The 22,731-nt window shown below is 35.4% G+C and overlaps 1 protein-coding gene across 4 annotated transcripts in view; it reads right to left on the bottom strand.

Annotated features, from left to right (window-relative positions):
* Positions 1-22,731, bottom strand: part of GLCCI1 (glucocorticoid induced 1) — a 106,765-nt gene that overhangs the window by 43,158 nt on the left and 40,876 nt on the right. For all 4 annotated transcript variants that reach the window (XM_024990990.2, XM_059885796.1, XM_024990991.2 and 1 more), the window contains exon 3: positions 10,299-10,385. In XM_024990990.2, coding sequence (XP_024846758.1) covers positions 10,299-10,385 — 87 coding nt within the window. The remainder of the gene's footprint in view (positions 1-10,298; positions 10,386-22,731) is intronic.

Here is a 22,731-nt window from a genome sequence, read left to right as displayed (position 1 = left end):
TATCTAAGAATGTCTTACCTAATCCAAGGTCTTCTAGAAGATCTAAAATTTTAGAGCTTATATTCAGGACTATGATCCATTTTGAGTTCATTTCCCTCTATGGTGAGTGTCAAGGATCTAAGTTTCTTTTAACTTTTAATTTTGTATTGTTTGTATAACAAACAATTTTGTGATAGTTTCAAGTGAACAGAAAAGGGACTCAGCAAATGGACTCATGGGTCCATTCTCTCCCAGTCTCCCTTCCCATCCAGGCTGCCACACAGCACTGAGCAGAGTTCCATGTGCCATACAGTAGGCCCCTGTTGGCTATCCATTTAAAATGTAATAGTGTGTACATGTCCATCCCAAACTCCCTAACTATCCCTTCCCCTATCCTTCCCTCCTGCAATCATAAGTTCATTCTTTAAGTCTGTGAATCTTTTTCTGTTTTGTAAGTAAGTTCATCTGTATCATTTCTTTTTAGATTCTATATATGAGCCATATCATACAATATTCCTCTGAGTTCCTTCACTCAGTATGACAGTCTCTAAGTCCATCCATGTTGCTGCCAGTGGTACTATTTCATTCTTGTAAATGGCTGAGGAATATTCCATTGTGTGTGTGTGCATGTGTGTGTGCACACATATACCACATCTTTATCTATTCTTCTGTCAATGGACATTTAGGTTGATTCCGTGTGCTATCATAAACAGCTCTTCAGTGAACGCTGGGGTACATGTATCCTATCAGCTCATGTTGTTCTCCAGATGTATGCCCAGAAGTGGGCCTGCTATGGATATGTAATTATTCTAGTACCAGTTGTTAGAAACACTGTCCTTTTCAACTGAGTTGTGTTGGCAGCTCTGCTAAAAACTGACCATAAAATACAAGGATTTATCCTTGGGTTCACCATTTTGAATCATCTATATTTTTTCTTTATGCTAGTATTTTGCCAAATTCATTAATATAAATTTATAAGAAGTAGTGAAATTATATAAGAAGTAGTTCTCCAAAATTTTCCTTGTTTTCAAAATTACTTTTGCCATTCTAGGTCCTTTTCATTTCCACATACATTTTAGGATCATCTTGTCAATTTTTACCAAAAACAAAAACCCTACGAAAAAACAGGGGTTACACTAAATCAATATGAGGAGAATTACCATCTTAATGATAATATTGAGTTTTCCAATCCATGAACAGTCTTCTAGTTATTTCAATTTTTAAAAACTTTATCCAGCAGTTTTGTTTTCAGTATACAAATTTTTAACTGCTTCTATTATACTTCTTCTTAAATATTTTAATATTTTTGATTCAACTATAATAAATTATTTTCTGATTTGGGGATTGTTCACATCTGATACCTAGACAAACACTTGATTTCTGTATGTTGATGTTTTTTTTCCTGCTGAACTTGTATTAGTTCTAGTAATTTATATATTTGTATGTTCTCTAGGAATTTCTATATATAGGATCATATATCTGTGAATAAAGACGGTTTTGCCATTCCCAAATGTCTTATTCATTTTTTCTGCCTGACTAGAACTTCCTGTACCATACTAAGAGAAGTGGTGACAAGGTGACTGTAGACATCACTACCTTATCTTAGGAGGAAAGCATTCTGGCTTTCACCATTGAATATGATGATGTCTGTAGGTTTTTCAGAAACGGTCTTTATCGGGCAGAGAAAATTCTCTTTTATTCCTGGTTTATTTAGAGATTTTTTTTTTTTAATCATGAATAGATACTGGAGCTTGGCAAATGCTTTCTCTGACTCTACTGAGATAATTATGTGGTCCTGTTCTTTAGTTTATTAATATAGTGTATTTACATTAATTGAATTTTGGATCTTAAAACAACTTTGCATTTCTAGAACCAATCTCACTCGCTCTTTGTGTATAATCCTTTTTATAAGTTGCTAGATTTGGTTTGCTAATATTTTGTTAAGGATGTCTACATCTATGTTCAAGAGAGAAACTGATCTGAAATGTTCTTTTCTTGAGGTATCTTTGCCTGCCAACATCACATAACTCTAGACTGATAAAATACATTGGGGAGTGCTCCCTTCTCTTTTATTTTCTGAAAGAGCTTTTGAAGGATTGTTTCTTCTTTGAATATTTGATAGAATTCACCATATCAAACCTTGGGATTTTTTTTGCAGAACATTTTTAATTCCTTACTTAATTTCTTTATTGCTACAATTTATACTCATATTTTTCTATTTGTTCTTAAATCAGTTTTGGTAATTTGTTTCTTTCTAGTAATTCTTATCTTGCTAGAATTTTATCCATTTCATCTTATGTTCTATTAATAAATGATGACACACATTTGATTATAAGATTCCTTTATAAAACCTTTACGTTCTAAAAGGTTGGTAGTAACGGCCCCTCTTTCACTATTCATTTTGGTAATTTGTATATTTTCTTTCTTGGTCAATCTAACTAATGGTTTATTCATCTTTCCAAAAAAACAACTTTTAATTTCATTGACTTTTCTCTTATTTTTCTGTTTCATTAGTTTTTGCTATATTCTTTATCATTTCCTTTGCTTGCTTTCGGTATGATTTTCTCTTCTTTGTCTAGTTTCTTAAGATGGAAGCTTAGGTACTGATTTGAGAATTTTCTTTGTCTTATATGTGCACTTACATATAACTTTTCCTTGAAGTACTGCTTTATCTGTAAACACAAATTCTAAGCTGTCTTTTTTGCTTTCATTTATTCAAATATTTAAAATTTCCTTTTTGGTATTAGGTAAATGTTCTTTAAAAGACAAATATTTGGGTTTGTTACAAGATTATTTTCTGTTACATGATTTGAGTCTTTCACAACCTATTGAGTCTTGTTTTATGGCCCAATTTATGGTCTAACCCAGAAAATGCTTCAATTTGAAAAAAATGTGTATTCTACAGTCAATGGGCAGTTTTCTATGTATGTTAGGTCAAGTTGACTGATTATCCTGTTTAAACTCTTCTATCTCCTTGCTGGTTTTCTACCCAGTTCTATCAAACATTGTTAAGCAAAATGATTTCTTCTTCCATAGTTGTGCTTCATGCATGTTGAGACTGTTGTTAGATGTATAAACAATTATGAGATGTCTCTGTCTTCAGTAATATTTTTTGTCTAAGTCTATTTCATCTGATAAGAAAGCATCATTACTCTTTTCACTGTGTAGCTTTCCCCATCTTTTTATTTTCAACCTACCTATTCATATCTTTGAATATAAGGTGTGTTTCTTATAGACAAGATATAGGTGAGTGTTGCTTTTTTATGCAATTTGACAATCTCTGCCTTTTAAACAGAATGTTCACTCCATTCACTGAATGTAATTAAATAACTGGATTTATTCCTGTCATTTTGCTATTTTTCTACTTGTGTCACATCTTTTTTACTTGTCTCTTCCTCCTCTAGGTGCTTTCTTTTGTGATATTTTTTATTGTATCGTTTTATTCTACTTTTGGGGAGAAGGCAATGGCAACCCATTCCAGTACTCTTCCCTGGAAAATCCCATGGATGGAGGAGCCTGGTGGGCTGCAGTCCATGGGGTCGCAAAGAGTTGGACATGACTGAGCGGTTTCACTTTCACTTTTCACTTTCATGCATTGGAGAAGGAAATGGCAACCCACTCCAGTGTTCTTGCCTGGAGAATCCCAGGGACGGTGGAACCTGGTGGGCTGCTGTCTATGGGGTCACACAGAGTCGGACACGACTGAAGCGACTTAGCAGCAGCATCAGCATTCTACTTTTGATATTTCCTATTCTTATATAGCGTTATTTTGTCAGGAACTGCTCTAAGGATTATAACAAGAATTTTAATTTATTATCAGATCAGATCAGTCGCTCAGTCGTGTCTGACTCTTTGCGACCCCATGAAATCGCAGCACGCCAGGCCTCCCTGTCCATCACCAACTCCCAGAGTTCACTCAGACTCACGTCCATCAAGTCAGTTATGCCATCCAGCCATTTCATCCTCTGTCGTTCCTTTCTCCTCTTGCCCCCAATCCCTCCCAGCATCAGAGTCTTTTCTAATGAGTCAACTCTTCGCATGAGGTGGCCAAAGTACTGGAGTTTCAGCTTTAGCATCATTCCTTCCAAAGAAATCCCAGGGCTGATCTCCTTCAGAATGGACTGGTTGGATCTCCTTGCAGTCCAAGGGATTCTCAAGAGTCTTCTCCAACACCACAGTTCAAAAGCATCAATTCTTTGGCGCTCAGCCTTCTTCACAGTCCAACTCTCACAGCCGTACATGACCACAGGAAAAACCATAGCCTTGACTAGACAAACCTTTGCTGGCAAAGTAATGTCTCTGCTTTTGAATATGCTATCTAGGTTGGTCATAACTTTCCTTCCAAGGAGTAAGCATCTTTTAATTTCATGGCTGCAGTCACCATCTGTAGTGATTTTGGAACCCAGAAAAATAAAGTCTGACCCTGTTTCCACTGTTTCCCCATCTATTTCCCATGAAGTGATGGGACCAGATAATTTATTATAGTCTACTTCAAAATAATATTTAATTCCAGTAAATGGGAATCTATATTCTAAAATATGTCTTTTCCCTTGTCCTCTTTTGTGTTATTACTGTTATATTTAATGTATATGTTATACACCCAGCATAATAGTATTATAATTATTGTTTCATGTAATCTTGTGTTGTAAATAGGTAGAAAAATGAGAAAAATGTATCTACAGGTTGTTTTATATTTACTCACATATTTGCCATACCCAACACTCTTCAAATTTTCCTATCAATTTGAATTAAGCTAGAGTCAGTACCTTCAGTATTTCTTGTAAGACAGCCTCAGTTCAGTTCAGTCGCTCAGTCCGACTCTTTGCGACCCCACCCAAGACGGGCGGGTCATGGTGAAGAGGTCTGACAGAATGTGGTCCACTGGAGAAGGGAATGGCAAACCACTTCAGTATTCTTGCCTTGAGAACCCCATGAACTGTATGAAGAGTAAGACAGCCTAGTAGCAGGAAATTCTGTGAATCTTTATCTCAGAATACTTTATTTCACCTTTAAAGGTTTTCTGAATATAGAATACTTGGTTGATATTTTTTCTTTTAGCACTTTGAATATGTCCCGCTTTACGGTTTCACTAGAAACCGTATTTATCACAATTCTGATAAAAAAAATCAGCCATTATGGTATTATTGGTCCCCTACTGTAACGTGTCATTTTTTTCTTCCAGTTTCAAGATTTTCTCTTTTCCTCTGGCTTTCAGCAGTTTAACTATGATGTGTCTATGTGTAGTTTTTTGTTTTTGTACTTGGGGTTTGTTGAGCTTCTTGAATTCATAGATTGTTTTTCATCAAATCTGCAAAGTTTTCTGTCATTATTTCTTCAAACTTATCTCCTCTCCCCTCTCCTCTCCTCCATCTCCATTTTGTGTATACATATGAACTTAATGTTTCCCCACAGGAATGTTTCCCTTTGAGGCTCTTCTGACTTTTCTTCCATCTTTTTCTCTGCTCTTTGAGAGTATTCTATTGACCTGTACTGAAACTCACTGATTCTTCTGCCATCTCAAATTTTCTACCAAGTTCATCTAGTGAATTTTTAATTTTAGTTACTACACATTTTAGCTCTATAGAGTTTTGTATATTTTTTCCTAATAATTGCATCTTTGTGGATATTCTTTATTCATTGAGTCATAGATGTCCTACTTCCCTTTAATGCTTTAAACATGGTTTTCTTTAGTTCTTTGAACGTACTTATAATAGGGGCTTTGATGTTTCAGTCTGCTAAATCCAACATATGGAGACACTTAGATACAGTTTCTACTGACTGTTTTTTATCCCTCAAGAATCATTTTAGTTCAGTCACTTACTCATGTCTGACTCTTTGCGACTCCATGGACTGCAGCATGCCAGGCTTCCCTGTCTATGACCAACTCCCAGAGGTTGTGCAAACTCATGTCCATTGAGTCGGTGATGCCATCCAACCATATCACCCTCCGTCGTCCCCTTTTCCTCCTGCCTTCAATCTTTCCCAGCATCAGGGTCTTTTCCAGTGAGTCAGCTCTTCACATCAGGTGGCCAAATTATTGGAGCTTCAGCTTCAGCATCAGTCCTTCCAATGCGTACTCACAATTGATTTCCTTTAGGATTGACTGGTTTGATCTCCTTGCAGTCCAAGGGACTCTCAAGAGTCTTCTCCAACACCACACTTCAAAGTATCAATTCTGTGGCCCTCAGCTTTCTCTATAGTCCAGCTCTCACATCCATACATGACTCATGGAAAAACTATAGTTTTGACTATATGGACCTTTGACGGCAAAGTAAGGTCTCTGTTTTTTAATATGATGTCTAGGTTTGTCATAGCTTTTCTTCCAAGGAGCAAGCGTCTTTTAATTTCACTGCTTCAGTCACCATCCTTCAGTGACTCTGGAACTCAAGAAAATAAAGTCTGTCACTATTTCCACTGTTTCCCCATCTATTTTCCATGAAGTGATGGGACCGGATGCCACGATCGCTGTTTTTTGAACGTTGAGTTTTAAGCCAGCTTTTTCCACTCTCCTCTTTCACTTTCATCAAGCTCTTTAGTTCCTATTCACTTTCTGCCATAAGGGTGGTGGTATCTGCATACCTGAGGTTATTGATATTTCTCCCTGCAGTCTTGATTCCAGCTTGTGTTTCACCCAGTCCAGCATTTTGCATGATATACTCTGCATATAAGTTAAATAGCAAGGTGACAATATACAGCCTTGATGTACTCCTTTCCCAATTTGGAACCAGTCCATTGTTCCATGTCAGGTTCTAACTGTTGCTTCTTGACCTGCATACAGATTTCTCAGAAGGCAGGTTAGGTGGTCTGGTATTCCCATCTCTTGAAGAATTTTCCACAGTTTGTTGTGATCCACACAGTCAGAGGCTTTAGCATAGTCAATGAAGCAGATGTTTTTCTGTAATTCTCTTGCTTTTTCAATAATCCAACGGATGTTGGCAGTTTGATCTATGGTTTCTTTGCCTTTTCTGAATCCAGCTTGAACATCTGGAAGTTCTTGGTTCATGTACTGTTGAAGCCTAGCGTGGAGAATTTTGATCATTACCTTGCTAGCGTGTGAGATGAGTGCAATTGTGTGGTAGTTTGAACATTCTTTGGCATTGCTTTTCTCTGGAATTGGAATGAAAACTGATCTTTTCCAGTTCTGTGGCCACTGTTGAGTTTTCCAAATTTGCTGGCATATTGAGTGCAGTACTTTCTCAGCATTATCTTTTAGGATTTGAAATAGCTCAGCTGGAATTCCATCATGTCCATTAGCTTTGTTCATATTGATGCTTCCTAAGGGAGGCCCACTTGACTTCACATTCCAGGATGTCTGGCTCTAGGTGAGTGATCACACCACTGTGGTTATCTGGGTTTAAGATCTTTTTTGTATAGTTCTTCTGCATATTCTTGCCACCTCTTCTTAGTATCTTCTGCTTCTGTTAGGTCCATACCATTTCTGTCCTTCATTGTGCCCATCTTTGCATGTAATGTTCCCTTGGTATCTCTAATTTTCTTGGAGAGATCTGTAGTCTTTCCCATTCTATTGTTTTCCTCTATTGATCACTGAGGAAGGCTTGCTTATCTCTCCTTGCTGTTCTTCGGAACTCTGTATCCAGATGGATATATCTTTCCTTTCCTCCTTTGCCTTTTGCTTCTTTTTTTTTTTCTCAGCTATCTGTAAGGCCTTCTGAGACATTTTGCCTTTTTTGCATTTCTTCTTCTTAGGGATGGTTTTGATCACCACCTCCTGTATAATGTTACAAACCTCCGTCCGTAGTTCTTCAGGCATAGTTCCTCAAGTATGGGTAATCCTCTCTTGTCTCTTTCATATGTCTAAATTTTTTGTTGAATGTGGACATTTTAGATAATATATTGGAGCAACTAGATTCTGATTTTGTTTGAGAGCAGTTGATAGACTAAAAGTCTGTTTTCCCCACAATATGTGGCCACTGACATCTCTCCTCCATTTCTCCTGTCCCTTCATTTTTCTAAGACTGGCTTTTTCATACCTTTTTAAGTGGTCTCCAGTGTCACCTTGCTGCTGCTGCTGCTGCTAAGTCACTTCAGTCGTGTCTGACTCTTTGCTGCTGCTAAGTCGCTTCAGTCATGTCCGACTCTGTGCAACCCCATAGACGGCAGCCCACCAGGCTCTGCCGTCCCTGGGATTCTCCAGGCAAGAACACTGGAGTGGGTTGCCATTTCCTTCTCCAATGCATTAAAGTGAAAAGTGAAAGTGAAGTCGCTCAGTCGTGTCCGACTCTTAGCGACCCCATGGACTGCAGCCCACCAGGCTCCTCCATCCATGGGATTCTCCAGGCAAGAGTACTGGAGTGGGTGCCATTGCCTTCTCCACCAGTGTCACCTTACTGTTTAGCAAACACTATTCAGACATTTTACTCAAACATCTCAGTCCAATAAAGCTTCCACTCTCAGGATGTGTGTATATCTGAATGAGGTTTGTGTGTGGAATGAGGAGTGCATTCAAAACTTGGGCCTTTTACAAGCTGGCCTCAGATTTTATTACCACTGGGCCTGTTTGGTCTCATTTCCGCTTATTCTTAAGCTATACTACCCACTGAGAAGTGGGTGACTTGGGCCCATTTGATATTCTGCTACACTATTCTACAGCCTCCAGTCAACCTGGGATATGGGGTGAACTTATCAAGCCTCCAAGACTGTCTGACTTCCTAGAACTCTCTATAAAATCCTGCCACTCTGTGAGTCTGGGCTTGCCAGAAATCACCCCACAATCTCAGATCAGCAGAGCCATAGGTCCTTCCTACTTTGCAACTAAGAACATTATTTTACTCTGTAATACTCCCTTAGCAAGGTTCTCTCTCCAGCAGGGGCAGCAAAGCTTCTGGTTTTCAAGGCCTGCCCCGTCCTGGCTGAAATACCACATCTGCAAAGTTGGAGATGAGGAATAGGGAAAGAAGCGCAGCACCAAGTAAGAACACCACAAACTTGTGTTATTCTTACCCTGAGGAGTTCAGTACTTTCCATGAATAAGGTTTCTTAATTTGATTGATTTCCAGAGTGCTGAATTTGTTTTGATTATTTTGTCCAGCTTTATTATTCTTTTGTGAGGAGAGTAATTAAATCTCTCACTCCGTCATGTCAGCCATTCCTTTTTAATAGGGTATATCATGAACTGCTGTAGTCCAAAGTTCAACTACACCAAATCCTGGCTATAGCTTTAAGATTATATTTACCTGTGAGATAAAAGAGCAAATTTACTTTTTATTCAATATCACTCAATAGTCTATGCATGTATATATATAGTCAATGCCTATCTTAAACTAGATATACTGGAGTTAGCTTCCTTTTTTGTTGCTGTTGGTAAAAATTGATTTTGTGCATGTGTGTTTGTATGTGGCATGGATAGGAGCTGAGGATTTCTCTACATCAATAATGTAATGAAGCAACTAAAAATGTAACACAGTTATAGGCAACAGACTATGCGAATAGACTATTATATCTGTTCAGTCCAGATACCACAGTACATGAGAAATACTGATACCTAAAGTATAAGAAAATGATACTAAGAGGTATGGAAACCATCATATGAAATGTACTTGAGAGAAATGTCAATGTTTATCCTGGAGGAAAATGACATACTGCAAGCCTTTCAAATATTTAAATTATACTTTTTCAATATTGATGCAGAGGGCAGAGTCAAAACTTAGGGGTATAATTTTAAGTTCAATATACAAAATAAACTAGTTAACAACTTAAGCTGCAACAACTGAACTGGTTTGGTTCCCTTGCAAAGTGATGAGCTTTTTCACTGAGAATGACTATAATAGACCAGATGAACATTTTCTAAGGAGTGCTTTGTTCTTTTTTATTTTTGATTGGAGGATAATTGCTTTATAATGTTGTGTTGGTCTCTGGAGTACAACAGTGTGAATCAACTATAAGTATACAAGTATTTATATAGGAGATGGACTAGATGATCTTTCAACTTTAAGTGTCTCTAACTTTATCGTACCTTTGTAAAAACTGTGATCTATAGTTCTAGTTGCTGTGATTCAAGAACAAGAACGCTGAAATGGGGGAAAAAATAACTAAAATGAACAAGATAAAATTACATAAAATCAGACTTCATTCTGGAAAGGCAAAAAAATCTCAGTGAGTACATAAGAAATATTCATAAAAATATGAAGGGCACAAATGATGTAAACTCAGAATTATTCACCAAAAAGTGGAAAGCAACCCTTAAAACTCTGAAAGAGGTAAGTTTATCACAAATACAGGAAGTATCATTACATTCAGGAAATAGTTAAGAATTTGCTAGGACCAGAGCATGTTACAGACTGGAAACAGAAGTAACTTACCTCTTTCAGTTGATCAGCACTCCCCCATGATGCAGAACGCTGATGTGATCTCTTTTCTGCACCTTCTTCTGCCCAACAACTAGGTGTCTTTAAAAAAGAAACAAATAAAAAATGAGGAATTTTGTCTCTACTCCTTAATCTCATAGCAACTCAAACATATTAGCACATATCAATTATGGGGTTATACTAAATACTAAAAACCTTAAAAGCTAGGATTTTCATGACCCTGTGAAATGTTTATTATTCTAACTTAGATACAGTCAATCTAAGATGTCTCTGAGTAGTGTTACTCAAAACATTTGGCTTTTTACATCAACATTAATAACTTAACGGAGAAGGCACTGGCAACCCACTCCAGTACTCTTGCCTGGAAAATCCCATGGACGGAGGAGCCTGGTAGGCTGCAGTCCACGGGGTCGCTAAGAGTCGGACACGACTGAGTGACTTCACTTTCACTTTTCACTTTCATGCACTGGAGAAGGAAATGGCAACCCACTCCAGTGTTCTTGCCTGGAGAATCCCAGGGATGGAAGCCTCGTGGGCTGCCATCTATGGGGTCGCACAGAGTCGGACATGACTGAAGCGACTTAGCAGCAGCAGCAGCAATAACTTAAAGTTATCAAATTCAAAGAGAACTGTGAAATATGCATATTGGTATTTTTTTTTAAAGAGAAAAGGCAAGCTAATTATGAAATGGTATTTTTATTACATAAAATAGAAGTAAAATCAACAGAATGTGTTTAGAAGCAGTGGGCTTACAGATTACCTCTATGTCAAATATCTATTGATAGGTAGTACTGTTTTTGAAAAACATCAAGCATGTTTATATAAAAATATGTTGTTATAAAAAGAGGAAAAGATTAGGCTAAATTGACTATAATATTTGCTCTTGTTTTTGCTAAGAATAATTGCTTTACAGAATTTTGTTATTTTCTGCCACGTATCAACATGAATCAGCCATAGGCATACATATGTCGCCTCCCTACCACCTCCCTCCCCATCCCACCCCTCTAGGTTGTTGTTACCACAGCCCCTGTTTGAGTTCCCCGAGTCATACAGCAAATTCCCGTTGGCTATCCATTTTACATATCAAAATGTAAGTTTCCATGTTACTCTCTCCATACATTTCGCCTTTTCCCTCCTCCCCAACCCCTGTGTCCATAAGTCTGTTCTCTATGTCTGCTTCTGCACTGCTGCCCTGTAAATAAATCCTTTGGTACCATCTTTCTAGATTCCATATATATGCATTAGTATATGATATGTATCTTTCTCCTTCTGACTTACTACACTCTGTTATATAGGCTCTAGGTTCATCCACCTCATTAGAACGGACTCAGATGTGCTCCTTTTTATGGCTGAGTAATATTCCATGTGTATATGTACCACAGCTCTCTATCTATTCATCTGTTGGTGGACACCTAGGTTGCTTCCATGTTCCAGTTATTGTAAATAGTGCTGCAGTGAACATTGGGGTATATGTGTCTTTTTCAATTTTGGTTTCCTCAGGGTATATGCCTAGGAGTGGGATTGCTGGGTCATATGGTGCTTTTATTCCTAGCTTTTAAAGCAATCTCCTAGTTTTTTAAGTCTTCCATAGTGGCTGTATCAATTTAAATTCCCACCACCAGTGCAAGAGGGTTCCCTTTTCTCCACATCTTCTTCAACATTTATTGTTTGTAGACTTTTTGATGATGGCCATCCTGACTGGTGTGAGGTGATATCTCATTGTGGTTTTGATTTGCATTTCTCTAATAATGAGAGATGTTGAGCATCTTTTCATGTGTTTGTTAGCCACCTGTATGTCTTCTTTGGAAAAATGTCTGTTTAGGTCTTTTTCCCACTTTTTGATTGGGTTGTTTGTTTTTCTGGTATTGAGCTGTATGAGCTGCTTGTTTACTCTGGAAATTAATCCTTTGTAAACTGACTACAATTTAAAGCAGTGCGTCTTAAAAAACAAACAGAAACTGAGCTACATGTCAGTAAACAGAATTGCTTTTACCTAAAACAACATTTTGAGTGATTTAATCCATAATACACACTTCATCCAAATATACCATAAAAGATTAATTGCCACATAGTAAGGTCGTTTACTGGTTGTATTAAAAATGAAAAATAGTAAAACTATCATCTTTAATATATGAGAAGATTTTTGCAACTTAGGGAACATTAAAACCACTATTTTAAGACAGACAAAGGGCATTGATTATCACACATAAATATAAATATATATAGCTTTAAAATTATTTTTTATTATGTACCTAAAATTCATGATTTATATTGAGGCTACATCTGTGACTCTACATAATGCACAACTTCTTATGAGGAAGCCATCAGTTCTATACAATTCAAAATGCTTGTGGACAACTTTTTAAATAATTACCAGCTCTTAAAAGTAATGATACTCCAAAAAAAAAAAAAGTAATGATACTCCAAAATAAAACCAGTAACAACTGAATGCTAGTTGAATAAAAATACATATAAACTGCTTTAAGAGTTCAATACTAAAGTGAAACTATTTAGTCATATTATTGAGTAAAATATTTTATTCAGCTGGCATGTGCAAAGCGGTATTATTAATATATTAAATAAGCTGCTTGCAAATAACTGGTTATTAAAATTTCCTAATCTCAGTGTTAGATAAGAAAAACTACTCTGAAATTAATCCCTAAGTAGTTATATCTTTAACAATTTATTCTAAAATTATTCAATTATGATAGTTTTAGTCAAACTTTTCTTTTGAGAATCTACATGCCTTAATACTTTTGCCTTTCTACCAAACACAGGCATTATTCTAACCCAAAATCAGATGATATCAAATGACTAAGGATCAATGTTTAAAACTCAAAAGTATATTTGCAGAAAATGAGTCAAATTTCTGATATGTTCCATAATTATTTAACAATAACATTTATAACACTATTTTCATTTTGTAAGCTCTAATTTTTTCAAAGGATATTTATATAAACTGTATCTCCAACTTAGAGATAAATCAATAACTGGAAAAATTCTGCAGATGCCTCAGTTCTGGCCAGCACACCAATGGCAAATGAAACTAAATCTGGGGTCTCATCTGAGGGTACCTTCTTCCTTCCTATTGTCATTCTTTTCTTCAACTGAATGTGAAACCCTTTTGATCATTTGGAATGTAGTACTGCTTATACAAAAGAAATACATAAAAAATAACTGTAAAAAAATATTTATGAAAAAAAAAAATTTATGGTCCTGAAATCTATCTAGTAAATTACATAATTTTTTTAAGTACAAAACCACTGGGAGAATTCTTTCAATCATGTGGCTATAAAATGACATGAATATAAATTATTTAAGTATATTCATCAGTTTCAGCTTTTCCAAAAAAGAATTATTTCATTTTAATTGCACATATATACAAATATATTCTAAAGACTGCACTGTCCAAAACAGAAGCTACTAGCCACATGTAATAATTTAAATTAACAAAAATAAAACAGAAAATTCAGTTCCTTGGCCTCACTAGCACATTTTACATGCTTAATAACCACATGTAGCTACTGACTGCCATACAGAACAGCACAGATATAGCACATTTCTACCACTGCAGAAAGTTCTGTTGAGTGCAGTGTTTTAAAAATCATTGATTTTTAACAAGTTATTCAAATCAAACCAAAACCAAAGATGGCCACTTGGTCTTCTAATCTATAATTATGCTTCTGAAGCCACAGAGGATGAGTTAATTTGTATCTAATTTGTTAAGACTGAGTACATGAGAAGTATTTTACCATTTGAATTAGGAAAACAACACAAAGTAGCAAAAGGTATTTGCTTTCATGCCAGCAAGAGATTCTTTTCCAACTGGCCTGTTATTCCGTCCATTAATCTAGAGTAGAATTTTATGAACTGTCCTACTTATGTCCTGGATTTTAGTAAAAAACTTATGAAAGAAGAATCCCATGGTCAAACAAATTTGGGAAATATTATATACTATATCTGTCTATTCAGTGTAACAATGCAATTAGCATTTCAAAACTCAAATACACAAACACACATACACAAATAACTTTTTTTTTTAACCTGCTTTACTTACTCTCTCTTACGGGCTTCCTTTGTAGCTCAGCTGGTAAAGAATCCGCCTGCGATGCAGGAGACCCCTGGGTTTGATTCCTGGTTTGGGAAGATCCACTGGAAAAGGGATAGGCTACCCACCCCAGTTGGGCTTCCCTGGTGGCTCAGCTGGTAAAGATTCTGCCTGCAATGTGGGAGACCTGGGTTCAATCCCTAGGTTGGGAAGATCCCTTGGAGAAGGGAATGGCTACCCACTTCAGTATTCTGGTCTGGAGAATTCCATGGACTGTATATCCATGGGGTCACAAAGAGTCAGACACAACTGAATAACTTTCATTTTCACATACTCTCTCTTACTTATATGATCCTAGAACACTTATTTTACACTTACTAACATTTCCAGGCAACCTGGAAAGAAACAAAAGAAACATAATCCTCAATGAGTGGTATTATATATAACAGCTTGCTTTTCAGCCCACATACTTATGAGGATTCTTCCTTTCTAGCTGCCTCCACTTAAACTACTTGGGGAGAGAAAATGAACCTTGGTTGGCAAAAAAAAAAAAAAAAATCCCCTCTACATCAAAAGGATACCTATAGGTGGAAGAGGCCATTTTAAAATTTTACCTCTCAGAATCACACAAAGTCCAGCCCATGAAGCTTTAAGGACCCCCTTAGCCAGTCTACTATCTTGGTTTCCTGTGTGATGAATGCTGCTTCTCTGAGTGAAATAAACAAAAAATAATCCTACTGCACAGGACTACACATTTGTATTTAAGACTATTTTTAAAGACCAGTTTTAGGCTAACAGACAGACTGAGAGACATTACAGAGATTTTCTATGTACCCTTCACCTCCACAAATGCACAGCTATCCCTACAGAGTGGGACATTTGTTATAACTGATGAACCCACACTGACACATCATTATTACCCAGAGTCCATAGTTTACATTTAGAGTTCACTCTTGGTGATGTGTGTTCTATGGGTTTGGAAAAATATATAATGACACGTATCCATCATTATAGTACCATGCTGCTGCTGCTACTGCTGCTGCTAAGTCGCGTCAGTCGTGTCCGACTCTGTGCAACCCCATAGATGGCAGCCCACCAGGCTCCCCTGTCCCTGGGATTCTCCAGGTAAGAACACTGGAGTGAGCTGCCATTTCCTTCTCCAATGCATGAAAGTGAAAAGTGAAAGTGAAGTCACTCAGTCGCGTCCTACTCTTTGTGACCCCAGGAACTGTAGCCCACCAGGCTCTTCCATCCATGGGATTTTCCAGGCAAGAGTACTGGAGTGGGGTGCCATTGCCTTCTCCATACATACAGAGTTATTTTCACTGCCCTAAAAATCCTCTGTGCTCTATTAATTCCTCCCCATCTCCAAACCCCTGACAACCATCGATCTTTTTACTCTTTCCACTGTTTTGCCTTTTCCAGAATGTCAGGTAGTTAGAATCATATAGTAGGTTGCCTTTTCAGAGTTGCTTCTTTCACTTAGTAATATACATTAAAGGTTCCTCCATGCTGTTTTAAAAAAATATTTCTTGGCTGCGTCAGGTCTTAGTTACAACACGCAGGATCTTCGATCTTCATTGCAGCACGTGGGGTATTTAATTGCGGCATGCGAACTCTTAGTTGTGGCATGTGGGATCTAGTTCATTCATTCATTCACCTACTGAAGGATATTTTGGTTGCTTCCAAGTTTGGCAATTATGAATAAAGCTGCTGTAAACATCTGTATGCAGGTTTTTCTAAGTTTTCAACTTCTTTGGGTAAATACCAAGGAACATGAATGCTGGCCTATAAAGCTAAGAGTATATTTAGTTTTGTAAGATACTGCCAAACATCTTCCAAAGTGGATGTACCACTTCTTTTATTTCCACCAACAACATATGACAGTTCCTGTTGCTCTGCATTCTGCTCAGCATCTGGTGCTGTTAGTACTGGGTTTTGACCATTCTAGTAGATATCAGTGTGGAGTACCTCATTTCAACTGGCATTTCCCTAATAACCTATACTGTGGAACACCTTTTCATATGCTTGTTCACGGTGTGCACATCTTCCTTAGTGACCTGTCTGTTAAGGTCTTGGCCCATTTTTTAATCAGCTAGTTTGTTTTCTTCTTGTTGAGTTTTAAAAGGTGTTTGCATATTTTGGATAAGGGTCTTTTATTAGATATGAACAATGGGTACTTTTGCTATTCATATCTGTATTCACAGACTATCAAGGGTGAATATGCTTTCCTGCTTTCTCAACTTCAAAACGGATCAAACTAACTCCTAGCAAAATATTCTTTTTCTTTTTTTTTTTCACTTTTTTGTTTTTGTTTTATTTTATTTTATTTTTAAACTTTACATAATTGTATTAGTTTTGCCAAATATCAAAATGAATCCGCCACAGGTATACACATGTGAAAATATTCTTTTTCAATATGCAAGAGCCTAGAGTCAGTTCCAAAAATCTCACCAAAAAAAAAGAAAGAAAAAGCGAATCACTTCAGAAAATTCTCTTAATCTTACTTAAAACTTACTTTAAGTCCTATGTAAAACTTTAAAATCTGTATTTTTTGTGTGGTTTAAATTTAGTCTTAAAAATTTACTATAGTTTATAGTGTATTACAGAAATATGATTACTAACTGCTAATTGTTTTTACTTTACTTAAATAGATACTTAACATTATGGTACTAATAAACCTGACAAGAAAAGAAATGGAATTACTTGAAAAATCAATGATATTAAATTAATAATTAAGATTATAATCTGATTTTAAGGTACAGAAAAGTTTTTAAAATAGAAAATGACAAACCTCTCATTCTTCATAAATATGTCTTTGAGAGATTTGGTTTTCTTTTGACTAATAAATTTTTTTAACTTTTTAAAAACTTTGAAAAGACTATCCTGATGAAGCATTAAAAAATACAGCACAAAAAGACTGTGACTATAATATTATGGTTCACTTTCCCAGTAACTGTATATAAGTTTATATAGTTTTATAACCAAATATAAACATAAATAGTCTCTTCACTAGTTAAGAAGTGTACAAAAGGAAGAGTCTGGCTAAAAACAAGAGCTTTAGGAATTCAGTGAGAGCAGTTACACACTCAGATTTTTTCATCATGCTCCAGCTACATACTAAGTTATGTGCTCATTCTGTTAGATTACAAAAATGTATAAAATCCATGTATATTTAGGCTTAAAAGTGTTCCACACACACCTGAATAAAAGCCTGTGTAGTAATGGTTTGTGATTTTCTAGATTATTAGCCAGGGAACTTATTCAGAAGAGTTAAGTTATATTTCTGTTTCAAGTTCTTAAGATGATGGAGGTGTTGGTGGTGTATCTCTGGATTGCAATTTTTAAAAACAGGAAATACCATAGAAATCAACTATTACACCTATGTTATACATGATAAAAGTATTTGCCTGATCTGTAAGAAATGTTAATTTGAATAAAAGCAATCATAAATGTGCCCAAAATCTTAAGAATATTCATAGTAAATGTACCTCTAAAAACTAATCTGAAATGCACACCAAGAGAAGCAGTGGAAATAAATGTCTACAAACAGAGAAAAGAAAAATTGTGGAACAGTCTTACAATACAAGAAAACACACTATACAGACTGTAATCCCACTTTAGTAACCAAATACACACAAAGAGAAAAAGACTTTAAAGAGATATTTCGAAATATAAATATGTAAGAATTCTAGATAATTATAAATTCCTTTTTTCAACTGAGAAAAATCAAGATTTTAAAAAAGAGACTTAAAATAATACTTAATGACATAAAATGTTATGATTTATTAAATAGGTTATAAAACACTACCTGCAATATCATCTGAACTCTCTATTTTTTGAACTCTATTGTTTAAATGGTCTGCAATTTAAATTTTTTTCTAAATGTAAATAATCAAAATATAAGAGCGTATACATCAAAATGTTAGAAACAGCTATCTGGATAGTAGAATTATAAGTAGCTTATTTTGAGATTTTGGGTATTTTCCAAATCTTCTGCAGTGACTACTGTTTCAAAATTAGAAGTAGGATTTAAAAAAAATAAGAGAGCTGTGTTATAGAATTTGTAAGTGTGGATGTATATTCTGAGACAGTCAAACACAGAATTTATAGAAATTCTAACTTTAGATGCAAACCTCAAATCTATCTTGGAAGACACATTACATGTTAAGTAAAGATGTTAGTATACATCACCATAAAATATTTTTCACCACACAGAGGTCCCTCTGACTAATAGGTTGGGGTTCTCTCACAACTGCAAGTGCCAGTACATAGTTTATCACTGGCTGTGGGAATGGAGTTGGGAGACTTTAGAAAAGCCAAAATATTTAGGTGTTTAGAGTAACTGAAAACTGAAGATAAGTGAAATGTCCAACACCCAGAAATATTAGTGGAAAGTTATTGATGAGAATATTGACAGGAAATTGTAATTCAGTTTGGATGTCTTTCATGTTATACTTTAATTATATGGAGGAAAAAAATATCTATAAAAATGTTTTCCTGAAAAAGTTTAACATAGAGCTTCCATATGCTCCAGCAATTCCTAGAGAAATGAAAACATATGTAAACATAAAATCTTGTATGCAAATGTTCGAAGCAGTTCACCAACTCAAGAATGTACAAATAAACTGTAGCATGTCCATTCCATGAACATTATTTGGCAAAACAAAGGAATGAAGTGCTGATAACTGTGCTACTGCATGGATGAAACTTAAAAATACTATACTAAATAAAAAACGCCAGAAACCAAAGGCTACAAATTGTATGAGGCTACTGACTGAAGCAACAGAGCATGCATGCATGCACTGATATGCAATGTTCAGAACACGCACACACACACAGGGAGGAAGGAGACGACTCGGTGCTGTGTGTGGCTAAGGGAAGGAAGGCTGGGGCCAGACAGTGAGGCACTGCTAATGGGCACAGTGTTTTTTCTCACTGGATGGAATGTTCTAAAATTGATTATGGCAACGTTTGCACAACTCTGAATATATTAAGAACCATATATTGTACACTCTAAATAGATGAACTGTATGGTATATAAATTATACTTCAATAAAATGTTATTAAAAATAATTATGTAAAAGAGGAAATTATAAATCAATCTCATTTTTCAATTTTAAAAAAGCCCTGTATTGCTAAACCTGAAAGTCCCAAGCATTGCTTGTATTTTCTCAAAAATAATTAGTATTTTCTATCATACTCTTCTTGCCAAGTTTCAAATCACACTGAGGCACTAGTAATGTCATAGAAAAGGGTAGGAGGAATACATTAGTATTCTATCCAGTCAGGTTTCTCAAATCATTGCAAGAACATTTCTCAAATCATTGCAAGAACATTTAACAAAGGAAATAATGTAACAAAGTAAACTATATATCAAAAATGCTAATCTCTGACTTCTTACAGAAACAGTTACTAAATAGACTCTTGATAAACAACCGGTTTCTGTTTTAACCAAAAGGAGACAGTCATATGAGGAATTAAAATTATAAAGAATATTTTAACTTATTATTTGGTATTTATACTTAATAATACACATTGTGACAAGTTTTATTACTATTATTGTGGATAAATTTAAAGCCAACTAATTCTCAGTTTTTAGAGAGCATTACTAAAACATTCATTCTTTACTGTTGCAATTTTTTCAGTTGCAATTTGCTTTGGTTGCTGAGTTTCAAAAAACTAATTCCACTTGTAAATAACAAGAGCAATTTTACTTTTTTAAAAGTAGTATTTCCAAACACTTAAAAATATATATATTTGACAAACATACTTGACTATAAGTGCCTCAGTATTATCCAAGAGATAAATAACTTTTATTGCTTTTTAGTATCTTTTAATGTTTTTTAATCTCTTATACTTGACAGAAAATCAGCAACACAGGTGACTGACAAGATATATCAGAAATACTAATACTGACTAGATACCTGCCAAAAATATTTCCATACCATTCTGAAGTCATAAAAGCTAATAGTGCTCAACCGATGATGACATGAATATCATCAACGGAATACATTAGTAATGAGAAAGGAAGCAGGAGTTTCTGTAGCAATAAAAGTCTACTCTCCCATACCTGGACCTATAAATCTGAAATACCATTTCTTACTTGTAAGACTGCACAAGAGAAAACAAAAGCTACTTCTGACTGAATGAATCCTGACCTACCACGAACTGCTTACTGAGTTTGTGAGTCTGAGCATGCCCTGGAGTTAGTTGCACCATTTCTACGCCATTTCTGACCAATCCAGGCTTAATGTTCGTAACTGCACAATCAATTATTGACACTAGTAATACTGTCCACTCAATTCAGTATTATTATATTTAAAGAATGAAATACTATAGATTCCAGTACAAAGGCAGGTAACATTGATTAACATCTGCTATGTCCCACTTACTGTGCTTCACCAACTAGTGTTACCCCCAAAAGCTTTAAGAATCTCAACAGCATAAAAACTTATTTTCACTTGGTTTACACTAATGTTTCCTACAGGAAACATGATGTATTTTATGCCAATCATTTATTCAAAAATGTATGCCAAGTTATTAACAACCTGAAAGGCATACTGCTTTCCCATACTACATACACCCTTAACTATGACCCAGTTCTTAAATTCTTAACTCTTAACATTTAAGACATTCTTAAATGTCTTTCTAATATCATAGGATTTTTGATAGAGAATTGATGGATTTTAGGATATAAAAAGTTGAGAAACAATGTACCAGACAACAAAGGACAAGAAGACAGGCTAAGAAGGTTGTTTCAAATAAATACGACCTATTTCACAACTCTACCTAGAGCTAGTTTAGGGGTAAAGGTAAGGGGAGAGATAAAGGGAAAGCAGTTGATTTGTTAACTGTTAAACATTTCTGGTAATGGGAAGAAACTGGTACATGGGCAACAGGAGTATGGAGAAGCTCTTTGCTATTTACCTTCTACTTTTGATTTAAATGGATACATTCTTAAAAATTAATAAGGAGAACTTTGAGTTTTCTGTTAATTTTAGTGGTAGTATTTGAAATTGATGAGTAAAATAGTAAATATTGTTCAATAAAATAGTAAATACTGTATTTTAGCTATGTATTTAAATTTTTCATCAATACATATGAGTATATTCCTTTGGCAACCAAAAATATTACTCCCTCAACTAGGAACATGACTCCTATCATGTGGACAGTTCAACTCTAGGATTAGAAAAATCATCTTTTAATTACCTAATGGCTGAAAGAAAAAGTAATGGAGATCCTGAACAAGATAGAATCTTTATAAACTTACTCAAGTGCCAGTTGGGGACCAGCTTCATAAAACTTAACAATTCAGGTCCCTGGAATGCAATCTAAGAGGCCAAGATCTTTAGACTTGCTTCCATTTCAAGAAAAGCTTCCCCTGTCCAAAATTGTTCCAACAACTACCACTTCTTAAACAAACTTCAACAGCGAGCTCTTCAACAAGGGCACAGGAAACCCAAAGAGCTGTACAAAGTATGACTTTTGGTCAGGAAATGAGCTTCTGATCAGAGTGGTAAAACTGAAAGTTCTCTTTTATATCTATTTACTATTTGAGATGTATCACCTACTCCTTTGATTAAAGTCCTCTCCACCCAAACTCCTTTCATAAAGGGAAGAAAAGGATAGAGTGTTTTAAATGTGTATTTTCAACAGCAAAGAATTAATATATTTTAGTTGACTTGTTGACTTTATCATACGTTGGCTCAAGTCAACAGTTAGTACCTACTCCAGATCTGTTTCTTAAAAATAAGTATAAAAAGGACTTTTAGTGAAAGACGCTAGCATAAGACCATGAAACTCCATACACTCAAACTTAATGAAATGAAGAAAAATAAAGTAAAAGTTTATCTTACATACGTTTTGGACATGTTTAAATGTTTCACACTGTGAAATTTGAAAATTAATAAAAAACAATAAAATATCAAAGAAAAACATCAATCTGGAGAAAAGAAAGAAGTATGCAGAATTTCATTTAAAAATCTAACCATTCCATTTCTTACCCTTCAAAGAATACAAGAGATAAATGGGAAGTTCTGAAATCTTCCTCTCATCCCAACTTTGCAGAGAAGACGAATAAGGGGGCTAGACCAGCATTCAAAGAAGAGAAGGAAAAGCTGCTCTCACCTCAACTGGCCATCAGACATTTAAAAACCATCAGGCTAAAAAAAAAAAGTCAGGCTTACCACGTCATTCTTCCCTAACAAATAGATATATGGCAGATGACTCACAAAATATATATAAATAGCTCAAAGCTAATTATTTCCAGCAATAAGCAAGATTTATCAGACCAGAAAGACAAATGACAAAAACACTGAAAGAAAAACCATGGAAAACAGGAGGGAAAAAAGGAGGAAGAAATTGCTATTGGAAGTT

The sequence above is a fragment of the Bos taurus genome, chromosome 4 (assembly GCF_002263795.3).
Source record: "Bos taurus isolate L1 Dominette 01449 registration number 42190680 breed Hereford chromosome 4, ARS-UCD2.0, whole genome shotgun sequence".
NCBI lineage: Eukaryota > Metazoa > Chordata > Mammalia > Artiodactyla > Bovidae > Bos > Bos taurus.
Note: the sequence above shows the minus strand (reverse complement) of the source record. Positions and strands in the feature narration are given on the sequence as shown.